Source organism: Chelonoidis abingdonii, chromosome 25, assembly GCF_003597395.2.
Source record: "Chelonoidis abingdonii isolate Lonesome George chromosome 25, CheloAbing_2.0, whole genome shotgun sequence".
Lineage (NCBI taxonomy): Eukaryota > Metazoa > Chordata > Testudines > Testudinidae > Chelonoidis > Chelonoidis abingdonii.
In genome coordinates, this window is record NC_133793.1 from 3,201,545 (window position 1) to 3,219,356 (window position 17,812).

Below are 17,812 nucleotides of genomic sequence, written 5' to 3' on the forward strand. Positions count from 1 at the left end.
CCCCTGCAGAATGAGCCAGGCCTGGAATTTTCACCTTGCTCATTGTCAGTGGTGCAAGGAAGAGCAAATCCTCTCCCTCGTGGTCCCCAGTAAGTTGAACCACCTGCTGCACTTGTGAGCTCCACAGCCCCAGAAGGTCTCACTCAGGTCTCGTCCTCTTTTTGCGAGGAGCCATTTCCTCCCCTTGGGACAGGAGAAGGCTGTGTGGAAACACGGAAGCCTGAAGATGGCAGCCAGAGCAAACCCTTTACCGCAGCACGCCAGGCTCAGCTCACCACCTAGCTGCAAGCCATGTGGAATCGCAGAAGCCCTGTTCTCCAGGTCGAGCTAATAAAACGAGACTTCACAAACATTCTTTGGGGCAGCAGAAAAGTGCTGCAAGGCTCGGGGTCTTCATTAAAGACCTTTGATGGCTTTGCCTAGAGTTTGCAGCATCAGAAACTGCCCTGTCCTGGGTTTCATCCTTTTCTTTTCTCTTTTTTTCTCTCTTTCACTTCTGTTGTATTTTGGTTTTGTTTTTTCATGCTGCAGCTTTCTGCTGCTGTTTCAGTGGCAATGATTCAGGAAATGCCGATCAAATCCAGCTGAGGAGCTACTCCGCTGTTTTTTTCTTAGGAACAGAAAGGCCAAGCACTTAATTCTTATTAATAGCAACCACGGTTCAGTTATTACGAGGATCAGCTCTTTGGCGCTGTGTGTTATTTAAGCTTCTGAAAATAAATGTTCGTTCGTGCAAATCAATCTGTTTGGAGCCCTCTATTTCGGGCTGGCCTGGCACGGGAAGTTTGCTAGAGGAAAGATGTATTCATGGAGGGTATTTATTTTATATAAACAGGCACTCAAGTTGGAGTCTGGTGGTCCAGAGCATTGTAACCCTTTTTACAATCCAAGGTCCTCATAAGTACTTGACCAAACAAACTCCTGTTGTTTAAAAAGCAACGCAGCGGAAAGCAACAAACACTAGCAGACCTCGGAGTGGAAATTTGTTTCTGACATTTAATTTTTCGGGCTGTTGGCCGCCAAAAGCTACAGGCATTTGTGAACCCACTGTCCAGTCTGAGAGCAAACAGAGCTCTGTGCCTCTAAGGTTTCAATCACAGAGTGAGGCCCGGACTTGGAACCTGAAATCTTTTCGAGAGCCAAATCCTAAGCGCACACGTTTTTTGTTAGAGGAAATCCTGTTCAGTAGAGAGAGGTGACAACAACTCTCAGCTCAGAAGGATTTTTTTTTTTAACACGGATATAATTTACCTGAGATGAACATTCTGTTGGGTAACTTTTGAAACTATATCTTAGGTACCTTAGCAGTAGTGTTTTAGTTACATTACCATAGCAGCCAGATGTCCCAGCCAAGCTCAAGGCCCCATTGTCCAAGGCGCTGAGCATTTCAGGGTTTAGCTACAGTGAGGAGTTATTCTGCAACTACAATAACTATTCCTGATTAACTCCATGTGTGGATGCTCTTGTTCCACTTTGGAAGTGGGTTACGCTAATTCAGAATATGGCACTTTTATTCTGGAAGAAGACCATCCACCCCTGGAGGTAACTGGGATACTTAGTCCATTTTAAATCCACACTTTACCTTAATCCAGATTAATTTCCATGTGTGCACATGCCCTAAGCAAAAGTCACAAAGGGTTTAGAATTAGTATACCCATTTGACAGGCTGCAGAACTGAGGCCCAGTATAACTGAAGGATTTATTCAATGTCACACAGTGGCTCTGTGCCAGACCCAGGAATTTAATCTCGATCTGAGACCCAGTCTGGTGTGTTCCCCACAAGAACAGCCTTCTTCTCTATACTCACTAGCTTTCCCTGTTAAATCTGTGTTACTGCATTTTTAACAGGCGTTTTCCAGAATATCCCAGTCTTTTGCTAGACGGAGTCAATTGTTTTGTAACTTAACCCACAGGTGGTAATGGCTCTTCACCATCAGATGTGTAGTCAGCTATTGGTATTGTAGGATCTGATACACAGCGTCTCTGCTCTGGTACCCTGGCTCCAATCTGGCCCAGGTCCCTTCAGTTGTAACACTCTAAGAGCAGTTTGAAGACCCATGTGTGAAATGACTTTGGCTCTCAGTCCAGTTCTGACTGGCACAAGGGAGATGCAATGGAGGGGAGAAGGTGCTGTAATGTGCTGTCACGTGACAACAGTCATTTTAAGGACCTGCTCAGCCTTAAAATCTTCCCATGGATACGTAGATAAAGTTACCTTAGCCTGTGTGCCATCACTTCAGCTTCCTGACGCAGCTTATCAGGAACACCTGGGACACTGCAAATACCAAGCTCATGTCCTCTGAGCCTTCACTGCCCTGCACCTTGGGCCCTTATCTGCACCGGTGCAACATGGGTGTACGTTACTAGCAGAGCAGAAGCCACTCATTCTGCACTGATGTAAGTCACTGCACACAGTGTAGGTCCAGCTCCAAGTCTGCACAGGTGAGCAGTGTCTTCTGTTGAGACTCTTCTAGCACACCCATCCTCACAGACCGAGAGGGCGGGACGGGTTTCTATCCTGGCACACTATGTATCCATGGGAAGATTTTAAGGCTGGGAACCTTCACACCGACCTACTCCAAAGGGAGCACTTGCTACAACAGCCCGAGTCCCTTTTATTCATGGCCTTTAAGGGACTCTAGGCTTCCTTGTCTCCCTAACCATATTCCGTTTTCTCCACAGGAAGACTAGCCGTGAAGCCAGGATGCTCTCCGAAGCTGTCTCATTGCTGCTGCTTGTGGCTGGCATCCGCTTGGTGTCCGGAGGAGGCGCTGGAGGTGGAGGATATGCTCAAGTGAAATATATGCAGCCCATGGTGAAAGGGCCCCTGGGCCCCCCATTCCGGGAAGGCAAAGGGCAATATCTCGGTAAGGGGCACTTTTCTGCACAAGATGCTCAGCCTTGTTTAAAGGGAGCCTGGGGTGGAAGGTTTGATTTGGGGATGTGACGAACGGCAGAAATGATAACACTGTCCTGGCAGCCTGTAAGATCTGGAGACCTGCAGCTGCTCGAATGGGGTGAAAATTCACCCCTTGTATAATGCTCCCAGTTATTGCTCGTAACATAAGTTTAAAGTTTTTTGTTGGTCCATGAAGACCTGCAGATGGAAGTGCAACATGTCAGTAATTCAGCATTTTATAGCATCTGCTACACCCATGGATGTGTCAGTGGGACTCTCACCATGCCCCTCTCTGAATAAACACATGCAGGCCAAAGGATGAGGCCCAGTTCAGCAAAGCACTTATGCATGCACTTAAGTTCCATTTGAAGTCAATGAGACTCAAGCATGTGCTTAAAGTTAAGCATGTGCTTAGATGCTTTGCTGACTTGGGCCATAAACAGCCACGGTTCTGATGGCTGGACTAAGGCAGCTGCTGTCTAGTCGAAACCAGGAGAGAGTTTCTCATGTGATTCATGCCTACCAGCATTTAACGGAACATACCTGGAAACGGAAACGGGTCTGACCCAGGCTGGGGGTCTCCCTGCAACGAGGCATTTTTGTTGGCAGGATGACAGTTAGTTTGACTCCCCAGCTGCCTTCTGACATAAGTGTCTATTCGATATAGCATTGTTGTAGCCCTGAGCGTAGCCCTGTTCCCAGGAGGCGACATGAGAGCATCAGCCAGTGCTGATGATGTCACTGCTGCCATGACATCACTCAAAGGAGGATCAGCTGTATAGGGAGCTTTCTTCACAGAATGAATCAAAACCAGGGGGGCCCCTCTGGAAGGCGGAGTGGGCAGCACCTGCTGGGGTGCTGAGTGGTGGAGGCCAGGAAGGACTCACTAGGTTTGTGCATTTCAGTTCAGTCTGTCTTGTGCGCAGGGCTGGAGTTGGTCAGGAGCAGGGACCAGACAAGACTCCTCAGGGGCGATGGTTTGTTACTTTGTTGCATTACCAAAATAAGGCAAATGCCGCCCTCAGACCATCAGCCTCGTCCCTACTCATTTGTCATCTGTTCTATCTGGTCCTTGGGCTCAGGAGCCACGGCAGAGCCTTGTCCTCTGCTAATCTCTGGGCCTGGGCTCAAAATCTAGTCAAGCCACTGCACTGTCAGAGCAATTGCATTTGGAGATCACGGTTATGTGATTCTGCATGATCAGAATTGTACTGACCTGGCAGAATGGAGCCTGGTGGTAGGAATGGGCTTAGTGGCCTTTTGGCATGAAAGGAGCATGGAGACTTCAGAGTACCATAGGTGACATGGGCACACCCACCAGCCTGGGAAAACCAAGGTGCCTGGCAAATAACATGGACTAAAGGGGTGCAAGGGGTGGATTAAGGTAACATGTGGGCAAAATCCATCTGTGGGGTCCCCATTAATATGGAGAACCCCTGCCTAGGTTTCAGCCTCCTCGCTCAATATAAACCAGATCTCCACCCAACCAGACCAGTCCAGTCCACCCTGGACAAACTGGTGCTTCAGCCATAGTCTAATCCACCCCCGGCCCTGCCCATCTAGAATGTTAAGCCCGGATCCCTAGGATCTTCTGTTAATCATCTTCTGATGCTTTGCTCCCTGAGTCATTACCCCTTAGACAGCCATCACTTCTCCCTGAATAATAGTATTTATTTATCTGACGGTGGTGCCTGAGACCGACTGAGATCAGGGCCCACCTGTGCAAGGTGCTGTACGAACACAGAGTAATGGACAGTCCCCACCCCGAAGACCCTTCAGTCGTGCTGCACTCCCCATCCCCACCGAGCTAGCAGAGCCACCTGAAACGCCAGCTCCCGACACACTGTTTGCCTGCAGGGTCCCACTGCCTAGAGGGCTGCTGCAGGCATGGGCAGTCTCAGCGTTGCCGGTGGGGCAGACAGGGGTACCAGGGCGGGGACGGGGTGCAAAGCTCTGCTAGGAGAGAAGCCTTTCATAGATGTTATAGCCAGGAGGGACTTTGCTGCTCATCCAGTCTGAGCTCCTGTATAACATAAGGCAGATGCCCTCTGCTGGGACTCCTGCCTCCAGTCCGGCCCATCTCTCAGGGTGGAGCCTCGGCAGCCTCTTTAGAGAGACAGCCTGTCTTGATTTAAAGACTCCAAGTGACGTCGACATGGAGAGCTGCAGGTTCTTCGTGTGATGGGATCCACAGCACTTGGCCTCTGCTTTGTGTCTAAGTACCATGAAGCACTTTCCTGGGGCTTGGTCCATCGAAGACAACCCCAGCTAGTTCTGAGGTCCCTCGCCCCTTCCCTTTCTGTCCCTATTTTCACATCTGCCCACACACTGACCTTGTGCCCCCATAACCAGCGTGCATCCTCCAACAGCGAGTTCCGTGGCTTGCGGCCAGACATCCCACTGGCTGCCAGATCCTGGGCAATCTCCCCCAAGAGCAGGGCTGCATGGGACCCATTTTTCACCATGATTTTCACACATCAGAACAGAGCATTTCCACAGGAACAGAAGAGCTGCCAGAATGGACCGGGCTCCGTGGTCTTCTAGCCCACTGTCATGTCTCCAAGTGTGGTCAGCACCTGCTACTTCAGAGAGACATGCAAGAAACCGGAACCCTGCAGATATGGGTTAACTTGCCCCCAGGGGACGTTTCCTCCTGGCCTCCATTGATTAGAATTTGGCTTATGCCCAACGAAGGCGAGTTTAGCTCCTTTTCCCAGCTTTTTCCTGGCTTCTGGGCCATTTACACAGAGCTAGCAGTGCCTGCAGTGCAAACCATGTCTCCCAGTATGGAGTAGGTCCCCCAGACTTGTCATCCACCCACTCCATGTCCTAGTCCACCTTTCCATCATCCCCCTCTTTTCACATATGGTCGTTTACGTGAAGATGTTCCTGTTCTTGAAGCCTCTCAGTGCCCATAAAACGAATCCAAATCTCTAGCAGATGCTGCAGCTGGTTCCCTGAAGAGGGATTTGTGATGGATACAGAACATCTTCACACGCAGCTCACACTCGCCTCTCGCTTCTCACCTGCTCTGCTCATGTGAGGCTGGGAAGTTGCAGATAGCTGAACTGGGGAAAGTTTCTCCAGCGAGGGAAGTTACCTGCTTCTGTGTGTGTGTCCCCCACATGACCTTTACATGGGCCTTTCTGAATTCCCTCTCCTCACAGCTTGTGGATGCCTGTAGCTGTCTGAAGCCCCTTTCCCAGGTGTGCTCTCTTTCAAGTATGGCTCTTGAGAAGGAAGAAGCCAGGAGACACACCAAGATAAACACAGATACACAGATGGCCTTTGGTGGGGCAGCTGGTATCCCAGCATGGGTTATGCAGTACCACAGCTCAGTGCATTAACCCTCTCTTGCCCGTATTCCTGTGGGACTCAATTCGCATATGTGGAGGCTACATGGAGAAGTAGTAAATGGGTTTGCTGGGAGGGGGGGCAGCTGCTTTCTCAGCAGCAAGGGCTGCTGGAATTGTGGGAATGTTCTTGAGAAAACTGCCTGTGTTGGTAGGAATGGGGAGAGGGAGCCATACCACAGCATCCGAGAGGCAGGATAGGACTGCGATTCCGGAGACGTGAGATCAAGGCCCAGCTCTGACACTGTCCTGCTGGGTGGCCTGGGACAAGTTACTTTGCCTCTGTTTCCCCCTCTCTTGCTTTCCCTAAAGGGACTTGTCCTTTAAATACCTAGAGGGTCACATGACCACAGCTCTACTCTCAATTGGCCTGCCCGCATTCGTTAGGACGAAGATGTAACCATCCCTAGCACACAGCAGTTTAGATGTTTACTGAAGCAGAGCGCCACATGGATGGTGCTGAGCTTTCCTTCTCCTTTGGATCCCTTCCTATGCTGGATTCCTCAGGGGCTTTGGAGATTGAATCTGACACCTGCCTGGGCCAGTGTGGCTGTGAGGCGGCCCAGCCACACCATGGCCAGGCTCTGATCTTGGGAGCTGGTTCAGACCCAGAGTAACCCTGAGACAATCTGGATTTATACCAGAGTGCCCATAAAACGAATCCAAATCTCTAGCAGATGCTGCAGCTGGTTCCCTGGAGAGGGATTTGTGATGGATACAGAACATCTCCACATGCAGCTGACACTCGCCTCTCGCTTCTCTCACCTGCTCTGCCCTTTCTGCTCTGCCCACCGCAAGCTATGTGTCCCCAGGATGCGTTCTTATGCTCAGCTTTCCCAGCCAGGTTTCCAATCCTTCGCCTATTTTGGTTTCCCCAGCTGCATTTCACACCAGCCAGGAGGGAGGAAGCCTGTGGGTGCTAGTCCTGGCAGATCCTGCTAACCAACGGGAGAAAGTGTTCTCCTCTCCTCAAAGAGCAGGAGGCTAGAAGCCCCACACACATTAAATCCATCTCTGTGAAGCGACATGTACTGATCAGTGGGGCAGGGATGCCAACAGAACTGAGCTCATTGCTTTGTGTGATCAGCCGTTGGGCAAACCACCCACCAACCCGCCACGCATTCCCCTCCCTGTTGCTCACCTCCATTTCTATCCTCTCCCTTCTGCTAGATCCAAAATGCAGGTGCATGGAATTCTTAACCTGGAAGGACAAGGGGACAGAAGCCTGACTGTCTGTGTGTTTTGTGTGTGTTAATTAAATGTCCTTAGAGGGATGGCTTTGCCCAGATGTTTGTCTCTATAAACAGTGATTGTTTTTAGTAAAAGGTCGGTTTTTCTACACTCCACCAAACAAGGGCCAATGCATTACTTGGCTTCCTGAGCCACTGATGTAGTAAACTTTGCTGCAAAGCTGTCTTCTACCACTTGAGCCAAAAGAGTAACTCCATTAGCTGGCAGCAGTAGTAGGGCTGTTGTCCTCTTGTGGACCAGCCAGCAAGAGGGACATACCACAGTTTACCAGTGTAAAAAAAAAAAAATGAAGAGCCCTTGTGGCACCTTAAAGACTAACAAATTTATTTGGGCTTAAGCTTTCGTGGGCTAGAACCCACTTCATCAGATGTGTTTCCCTTACGCTGCGCATCAGGTCTCATGGGAAAAATCCCCATTTTTTACTACCTCTGCCATTTCTCAAAGCTGGACCAAGCTGTAATGTGTCAGCAGGGGGGAGCATCTGTGTGAACGTTCACAAGCTAATTACATCAAGCTGCCTGTCGTCATATGATGGCAATAATGATACTGTCTCCACTGTAAAGTGCTGTGAGATTCACTGATGAGAAGTGCTAAGCATTATTACTGATTACGAGCTCCAGATGTGGCCCATTGTGAGATCACTCAATGAAAGGTACTAGAGAAGTGGGAATTAATTGTTGTTGATTATTATTTTCCCAGCCCAATTGCTGCAGTAGGTTAAAATTACAGCCCTTGAAAAATGCAGCTGCTTGTTACAAACAGGCAGCCAGTGAGAGAAATTTCAGATGATTTAGTGACAGTGACACGGGTGACCAAGAATTGCTTCTACCACCCTGAATTCACTGCTGATGAAATTCTGCAGCAGCACCAATCCCAGGGTAGAGCAGGGATTTCCAGGCTGCCTGTCCCAGTTAAACAGCTGACATTCTCCGGCAGCGCAGCAGCTGGAGACAAAGGGGCAAGGAAGCCTTGTTGAGCTCACATAATGACCTCCCTTGGCCAAGAGAGACTTTGTCGGTAGTGCTGTGTAACCCGACTGGCAGAGAGCACAGGGAGCCGAGGAGAATGCTCAACAGGCTGGCGGTGCACTCTGGGCTGGGTCTCCTTAGAATTAGGTTGTGGGAACTCGGCATGTGAATATTCTCCAGCTTAATTACCTCAGTCTGTCTGTCATGTTAGCTTCTTCTCTGGCCTCCCTTTCCACAGCATCTGAGCACCTCGCCAGCTTTCCTGGGTTTATCCTCACCATCCCCCACCAGGAGGCAGGGCAGGGCTCTTATTGCCATGGTACAGATGGGGAACTGAGGCACAAAGAGACTAAGTGGCTTTCCCAAGGTCAGAGAGTCAGTCTGTGGCAGAGCTGGGCATTGGCCTCACCTCTCCCCAGTCCCAGACTAACCATCCTCTCTCTAAAGTGAGGAAGTTTCTGTTAAATCCCTCACCTGGGCACACCAGCCCCTAGAGGAGATCACAGGTGACTAACCAGAGCACTTGGGTGGCAGGAATCCTTGGGCCAGATGCTCAAGTGGTGTAAATTGTCTCCATTGACTTCAGTGCTGATTTACACCACCTGAGGATCTATCCCAGTTTGTATTACCGCATTGTGGCAACCCCGCGCCCTTCATTGCGAAGTTTCTGAGGAATGAGGCTGGGATCCCTCTTTGCACAGGTGCGTGGCCTGGAAGCTGCCGTTGTGCGTTTTAGCAATAACCTTGGCTTGGCTCACACTCCTGGAGCATCATGGCTCCTCTGGGGGGAGCAGGGGACAGCCCGAGATGCTGCCTTATAATGCATGGATGATGGGGAAACACAGCGCTGCAGTAAGGAGCCGTGCCCTGTGGAGCATTGCAAATCCAGGTCCCGATCCTGCAGTCCACCAGTGGGAGATCTGATCCACAGTCTCTAGGTTAGGTCCTGGCAGCCTTCAAACCTTGCTCCTAACATTCCCATGCTAACCAGAGACTCTTGCACCAGGGAGGTGTCAGTCATCAGAGCACCTCCCGTGAAATGCCTTGTTGGGTCAGGAGGAACAGGCTTCGCACTGAGGCTCCATAAGCAGCCAAATAATTGCTCCCTTGTTCTCTTTCTAACCCCAAATGCTGTGGTTTCAATCAGCCTGTTCCCAGGGCCCTGCCATGAGAGCGGAGCTGCTGGTTCTCTACACACGCCGCCGCTGGGGCCATGCAGTGTGAGCTGGCGTGCTGCCCTGGAGCCAATCCTCACTGTGCGCATTGGGATCCCCACCCAGCTCCTTGCCCAACCCCTCAGCGATGCATAGGACTGAGGAGCCATTGGGTAGCAAAACTGCAGCATCCAACACGCATGGGAGAGGGGTCGGTTTCCTGCAAGCAGAGGCAAAGGCCATCGCCTTTCCTGATTGTTATTTGGATCCCCCCACCCCCACCCCCGGAACAAACTGTCCCTCCCAGCTCCACTGGCTCCTCAATTCCAGTATAACCAGGGAGCCCCTCTGGAGGAGAGTAGTGGGGGGCAGTTTATTGGAGGAACTGAGGTGCCAGTGGAGCAGTGGGGGCAGACTGTATAACAAGCCTTCCCAAGTCCAGGCAGCAGCAGGTCAGTCCGGAGTCATGTCAGGCAGCAACTGCTCAGGAAGAACCAGGACACCAAAAGCCTTTCCTTGCAGCTAATGGCAGAAGAGACTTTCCTTTCCCTGGCAGGCCTGCAGGCCAAACCAAGGTGTGGTCTGTCTGCTGGCACTGCCACCTGGCCCTGGGATCGAGGAGTCCAGCTGAGCCCTTTGCACCTCGTCCCTCCTGGTTGGGCAGCAAGTGGGCAGAGAGCTGAGTCTTCTCCTGAGGACGGGAGAGACAGAGCCGCAACAGCTCTCCCGCCTGCCACTGCATGGCATTCAAACAGGTTTGATTCGTGCTCGTTAATTAGTATTGTGGTAGCAGCTGCACGGTGCTGGGCACTGTACAGACACGTAACAGAGACGGTCCCCGTCCCAAGAGCCTCTCGAATGAGAGACAACAGCCAGAAGCAGCGAACAGATGGGGGAGCACAAGGAAAGAATGAGTCTATGCTGGTCCCTGCACCCCAGCCATGTTCACTGACCTGACTGAGCCAAGGCCTCGCATGGAGCAGACACAGTGACAAAGAAGGGACCGTTTACACATAGTCATTTTTCTAACCTGATCTGGATTTGGAGCGGCTGCTCTTCATGGCAAGTTGTTGGGTTTTTCATGATAGTTGCCTTGACCTGGGGCTGGATTAGCTTCCCTAGAGGACCCTGGCTGGAGCAGACTCCACTGATCAGCGTACACCGGGGGACTGCCTCTGTTCTCATTTGCAGCTGTATAAATCTGCAGTGACATCAGTGAAGTGACTCCAGATCTGACACCCGTGTAACTAGTCGCGGAGTCCTGACCCGTGTGCCGGAAATTAACATGCAGTGGAGAGTGCCCGGGAAACTGAAGCACGCCGCAGGCTTTGGTGGGGCCGGACCGCTGGACACTGCAGAAGTGGTTATGATCGGCCGGGCAGCCCTAAGTACAAATGATGATGCAATCCATCCTTGGTGCAGGGCCCTTGCCAGGAGCTCTTTATCTGCACAGTGTCGGCAGCGGATCACAGAAGTACCTGAGCTCATAAATACAGCCGCAGACAACACAGTGCAGCAGCCCAGTGCTGAAACATTAGCTACCTGATGAAAGCTGGATTGCAGGCTCATTCCAGCTGGGGAAAACCTCTGGAGCCTGCTCCACTCAGTTAGCTCAGGGCTGGACCCTCCAGCCTGGCGGGAGTGATGGCTCCAGGAGGAATAAGTTCTTGAGGGGTTTGCAGGCAGCTGCAGAAGGCCAGCTTGCTAGTGCCTGATTTACGAGGCATCTGAATGGCTAATCAAGAGCTAAGGTCAGCGCATGCGGCAGGGGAAGAAACACACCAAAAGCTGGAGTTGAAGTGAGTTAAGCTCTCCGCCCCCTCCAGCTGCTGGGAGTCTGTTCTCTGAATCCCAGCCAGAGACAGAAACTCTACAGGCAGCCCCACCAAAATGGAACATTTTAGCTGCCGATGGGACTGGAGTCAAATATCTCTTTGCTGGGTTTTTTTTCTACGTACTCTAGCCACATACAACACAGAGTTGTCATAGCGCTGCAGATATTAGTACCAAAGTGCTGCACGAATGTGGGTGGGGAAACTGAGGCACAGAGGAAATGACTTGCCCAAGGTCACACATTAGAACCTACATCTCCTGCATCCAAGGTGCTATCCCCTGGATGACACTGCTGCTCTGAGGGATCAGGTGACAGACAGTCCTCTGAGCTCACCTATCTGGCCATCCTAACGTGAGCTTTGTAAGAGCGAGAGAGCAGATTAGGGCAAGCAAAAACTGCAGTGAAGGCCCAGGAGAGGCCAGATGCTGCGTCAGTCCTGGTGGCTGTTGAGAGGTGTGACTCTGTCAAGGAGAGTGGTATTTGGTATTTGGCTTGCAGGGTCACTGTGGTGAAGGCAGATGCCCCGGTGATAGGCACGTTCCCCTACATCTGTCTGTCTTACACAACAGCATAAGTAACACATACAGGATTTGCTGGTGCTTTGGTAAATCCTGCTTTATATAACACCCACAAAGAGGAAAAATACTCCTTTAGCTCCTGGCCCAGGATTATTTATAGACCCTACTGCCCCTAATCCAGCCAATACTCCACTTATTGAATAAAACAAGCTGACAATCTAGTGGTCAGAGCTTGGCACTGGGAGTCAGGATGCCTGGGTCCTGTTCCCATTCCTGACACTGACCTTGCGTGTGGCTGAGGACGAGTCACTCGAGCGCACTATGCCCCGATTTCCCCAGTTGTTAAAAAGGGGGGACAGTAACACTGTGGTACCTCACAGGGGGAGGGTTCTGGGCTTTCAGTAACCCAGTGTTTGGAGATCATAGCCTGCCTCGGCGGGGGGGACAGTACATGGGACGTGTGAGAACAAGACAAGGGCGCAGTGTGCGAGGGACCAGAAAATGAGGCCGTGAGAGACTCTGCAAACTGGCGAGCTCTTCAGGCAGGGACTGTCTTTCTGTTCTGTTTGCACAGCGGCCTGGCTCAGCAGAGTCCCGGGCCAGGGCCAGGGCTGGGGCTGCCGGCTGCTAGGGAAACCCAAAGACCAAGTAATAAGGCGATGAAATACTCCCTAGCCCCAAAACATAACGGCAGGAGGAGTGAAAGAAGGGAGAGGGCTGTCTTCACCATTAGTCTTTGGTGGACGCAGCGAAAGCTGCATCTGAGTTTGCCAGACTGCACACGCCTGGCCTCTGCCTCGCCTTCTCTGATGTCACCGGACTCCAGGGTCCGAGGAGGCCATTTTGCTCTGCTTGGCATTGCAGACCGCACGGCCCTATTATCTGCAGAGTGTTGTAGTGGCAGCAGCAGCAGCCTTGAGGTGAGGAGGGAGAGTGGGGGTTGCTAGCCCCAGAGGGCCCAGGCAAGCCAAGGAGCGGGAGATGACCCCTGTCTCCCTGGTATATGCACTCTTCCTGTCCTGCTGCCTGTAGCTTTACAAAACTCTCACTAAAGCTGTTTTCAAAGTGGCCCAAGCTTTGTGTGTGGCTCTTTCCCCCCAGGAGAGGGCAGGAAATGGGCATAATGGAGCATCATTTTTTTCAGCCAGGCCACATTTGAGAATATTTATTAAAAACTCAGGGGTTGCTCTGATAAATCCCCAACACCAGAACGGGGAGCTGGCTGTGTCTGTGGGGGGGAGTATTGGACAGCTGGGGGAAGAGCTCACACAGCTGAGAGAGGTCAGGAATTTGCATAGTTGGGAAGGGGCAGGGGAAAGTTACCTACCCCGTCACACAACACAAGAACCAGGGGTCACCCAATGAAATTAACAGGCTGCAGGTTTAAAACAAACAAAAGGAAGTATTTCTTCACACAACGCACAGTCAACCTGTGGAACTCATTGCCTGGGGATGTTGTGGAAGCCAAAAATCTAACTGGGTTCAAAGAAGAATTAGCCATTGATGGATCTATCCTCTATGAATTTATCTATTAGCCAGGGTGGTCAGGGATGTAACTGAGTGCTGTGGGTGTCCCTAAATCTCTGACAGACAGATGCTGGGACTGGACAGCAGAGAATGGATCACTCGGAAATTGCCCTGTTCTGTTCATTCCCTCTGAAGCATCTGGCATTGGCCACTGGCTGAGACAGGACACTGGGCTAGCTGGACCATTGGTCTGACCCAGTATGGCCGTTCTTATGAAAGGGGAGGAGTTTGCATTTCTGGGCGGGGTCAGGGTAGGACACAGCACAGCCCTGGACCAATGAAGTCCCCCTTTTTGTGACACCAGCGTACAAAGGGGAGGAGCCTCCATCCTTCTCTGTCCTTGGGAAAGCTGCCAGGCAGGGACCTTTCCCACTGGGATCTGATGGCGATGCTAACTGCTGGTGGAAGGAGCCGGAAGGGGGCGGCTAATCCCCATCAGCCCCTCGCCCCCACCTTTTATCTGTGGTGGGTGCCGGCAGGATTTGAGGCTTACGCACGGCAGCTGCTTTCCTGCTGGAAACTGACTGTCAGAGCTGCAGCATCAAGCATGTGCCAGTGCAGCCTCCTGGTTCAAAGGCTGCTGAGTCAGCCAGGTGTGCTCCAACCCCACACGCTGAACTGGCAGCTTGTCCCTGGGTCTGCGGCGCCTGCCCACAGGGCTCATGCTCGGCTTCAGGCTTTGGGACATGGCAAAATGCACCCGTGGTTTTACTTTGTCGTCCCTGGGGGATGCTGCCGCCACTTTGCTTTGACGGAAGAGTTGTATTAGTAGGTGCGTTACGGGCGTGCCCAGTTCAGCTGCGTGTTCACCCAGCAAAAAACAGTCCCTGCATTGGGGAGCTTCCAGTCACAGCAGGGAAGGGACCAGCCACAAGTGGGGCCAGAGCCCAGGTTGCCTGATTCTTACTCCGGTGCCTGCTCCACTAGAGCAAACGTGCCCAGCTGGAGGCTAGCCGCTGCCCGCATGTTCAGACAGCAGGCTCCAAACTAGGGCTCAAAAGGAAGGCTGCTGCCCCTGCCCTCCCAGCTCCAACATGAGCCGGCACCTGCGCCGGGAGCCACACATGTTGACTGGCCTTGGCACTTCAAGCCTCCAATCAGTGGCTCAGAGCGGGCCTGAAATGACCCCACCTGTGGGTGCCACCTGCCCACTGGTGACGCCTGCCAGGGGACCACCATTTCCTCTGCTTAGATCGTGAGCTCTCCAAGACAGGCACTTCTCTGCCCATGAGTCCCTAAGGCACCCAGCCCAATGGGGCCCCGAGCGTGGGTAGAACGTGGTGACTCTTCCAGAATAATTAGTGACTGCCAGCTGGGATGTGGCTATGCGCTCGCTTGTCCTCGCCCCACAAGCTTTCTTCCCTGAACCCAGTGTTAGTCATGCTGCTAGACAGGCCCTCTGGCTCCTCAGTAGATCTGAGCGATGAACGGAGATTTGGGTTCTATCGCAGCTCCAAACAAAAGAGGGGAAAAAATGGGGTTGGGTCAAACGAAAGGGTTTAGTTTATTTCCAGCATTTTACAATTTTTTTTTTTTAACCGAAAGCAAACTGACTTTTTTTCCAGTTTCACGCGTCGCTTTTCCCTCGGGTATCAGAGGGGGAGCCGTGTTAGTCTGGAGCTGTAAAAAGCGACAGTCCTGGGGCACCTTATAGACTAACAGACGTATTGGAGCATGAGCTTTCGTGGGTGACGAAGTGAGTATTCACCCACATCCGATGAAACAGGTATTCACCCACAAAAGCTTATGGTCCAATACGTCTGTTAGTCTATGAGGTGCCCCAGGACTCTTTGTCACTTTTCCCTTCGGGAGGCACCCAAAGGGTGTGGCAGGGGACCATGCCACTCAGAGCTCCATCTCTGGCAGTAGTCAGTGAGAGCTGGCTGGGTCCGGCACCGTGCTGCTGGTCGCTTCGGACTGTCCGCATCACCTCGCCCTGCAGTTGCACTGCTGCCTGGGAGGCTGCGTGGGGCGGGGAGGATGGTGTGGGATAAAGAAGGAATCAGGATTCCTGAGTCCTGGCTCTGGCTGTGCCATAGGCGAATCACTGCCCCACTCAGCGCCCAGTTCCCCCGGTCTGCAGCAAAGCGATGCTGTGGCAGGGCCTGGAACGCTCCCCCCCTCCGGTTAAAGTGCCTGATGCATAGCCAGGGGAGGATGCCGCTGCAGCTCCAGAAGGTCCCTGTATGCAATTGGCCCTGAAGGGCTTTCAGGAGAGAGGGGCTAACAATGGGCCCCCCAGGATGGGTTTCAGGGCTAAGCAAAGGCCTGAGTGGCCTGGGCGACTGAGCTATTGCAGGCCGGGTTCCTAGCTTGCTGGCGCCACCTAGTGAACATGTCAGGAATTACCTTTCTAAAAAGCCAAGTTGCTTTTCTAAATTGCAAAGGGGGGAAAAAACCAAAAATTTTGCTTCCTGAATGTTAGTTAATATCCCGAGGGGAGGGGAGGCCTCTTTCCTGGGGTGATGGTGTAAGTGAAAGGCTGGATCCCCAAGGATGAGGCTCAACTGTAGACCCCTTCCCCCCCCAACCCCAAAATCTAGCTGACTGGATAATTTATGAGTCTCCATGGTGATTCCAGCGCCTTCCCCCTGGCATAGGAAATTTGATTCTGTTCAGGTCATTCAGCTTCCTCCTAGTTTGAGCCATCCCAAGGAGCACATTATGATGCAAGCCCGAGCCATAGCATCAGAGGAGGTAGTTCTCACAACTAGAGCCCAATCCTCAAAGGTATTTGGGCACCTAAATCCCTATGAGGATCTGGGCTGGTCTGTCTAGCCCCAGACATAGCTCTAGCTCGGTTTTTATAACCTGCTTAGCACTGTGCCCTCCTGCATTGGTAGCAGATTCGCAAACACCACTCTCCAGAGATGTTGTGTTGTCTCTGAGACTGTACGTTGTTCTGAGCCGGGTGGGTGGCACTAAAAACCGCTAAAATGTTAACTATTGGTGCAATTTAAAAAAAAAAATTTTTTTAAACCGGCAAAGGGAACTTTAAAAACACAGCTATGCATCAGGACGGATTGTGGTGGTCTCTTTGTTGCGGTGCAGGGTTTACTAACGGGGCGCCAGCCTGGACTTTGCCTTCTGCTCCAAACCTTTCCCATTATTATAGTGAGCAATAGCCATGGGTATTAAATACACACAAGGGCCCTGTATTAATGGCTTCAGAGCCCACTACAGCCTGCTAAGGTGGCTAGCTGTGCATTTGAAGCTTACCTAGAGTGCAGGAGAAAAGACAATTTCCCTGGGCTCTTGTATTGTAGCGGAACAGGGTTTCACCTATTTAAATAGTTTGTGAGACTTCTTGTGGTGCTCCCTGGGGGCTGTGGTTTAGAGCCATCAGCCAGAGCAGCAGGCTGTATTATTCACCTAGCCCTTGCATGTTTGTGTAGCACTCGAAAGCAGGGTTATCTGGAACCCAACAATCCCCACGGGGTTTCTTCGTATCATTTCTGTTGTGCAAATGACAAAATACCAATCAGAGCTATTGTTCTCATTTTGGGCTGGCTCTTCCCCCTTCAGTTCTCCAGCAGCTGCAGGGTCCCTAAGTGCCCAGACTCTCTCTGGTGCTCTTTCACCAATGGGATTTAATGGGAACTGAGCAGTTTTAAAACCAAACTGCTTAACCCCCAAAGCCTCCTTATCCTTTCATGTCAGTAAAATGCTGACCCAAGCTTGGCTAGGAGAGTATCAGCTTCCTTTTTATTTTCTTTGGGGCTCATGTTTACCATAGAAATCTGTGCCTATTTACAGAAAATACAGCGCGCACCTTGTAGAGCGGTTGCTCATATGAGGTCAAGAGGCCTCCAGTTAACATCTCAGCAGCTCCCTCATGTCCTGATAAATGTGAAACTTCCCTTGCCAAGACAATGATTATTTTTATAATATGTTCCCTTCCAACTTTAATCCCATTACGCTCCATCCGTTCGTTCTTCCCCTCCTAAGTCTGCAAGGACCCTCATGGCCCTCTGTTGCTCCCTGTGATCTGCTGAGCTCCGGCCTCTGGAAGAAAATGAAAAGCCTGGAGAGAACTTCAAGGCCAGCAGAAATGAAAGGAAACCAGGCAGAAGTTTATCCAGCCATAGGCAAAAAAAAGCCTGGGCAAGTAAGGAAATCTCCACAATAAGCTGCCAAGAAGAGTCTCCACAGGCCACATGAGCAAGAGAAGATCTTAGAACCACTACATGTTCAAGAACAAAGTCCTAATGTATGACACATGGGAGAGCTCATTAAGGATTTTGAAGATGAGGTTATCTAAATGTAAGAAACCTGTTTGATATGTTTTGGAATCTTCTCTGGACTGAT

The 17,812-nt window shown here is 51.4% G+C and overlaps 1 protein-coding gene across 2 annotated transcripts in view; it reads left to right on the forward strand.

Annotated features, from left to right (window-relative positions):
* COL8A2 (collagen type VIII alpha 2 chain) overlaps positions 1-17,812 on the forward strand; it is a 137,859-nt gene that overhangs the window by 112,366 nt on the left and 7,681 nt on the right. For both annotated transcript variants that reach the window (XM_032766750.2, XM_032766749.2), the window contains exon 2: positions 2,683-2,867. In XM_032766750.2, the coding sequence (XP_032622641.1) occupies positions 2,705-2,867 (163 nt within the window). In that variant the 5' untranslated portion in view covers positions 2,683-2,704. The remainder of the gene's footprint in view (positions 1-2,682; positions 2,868-17,812) is intronic.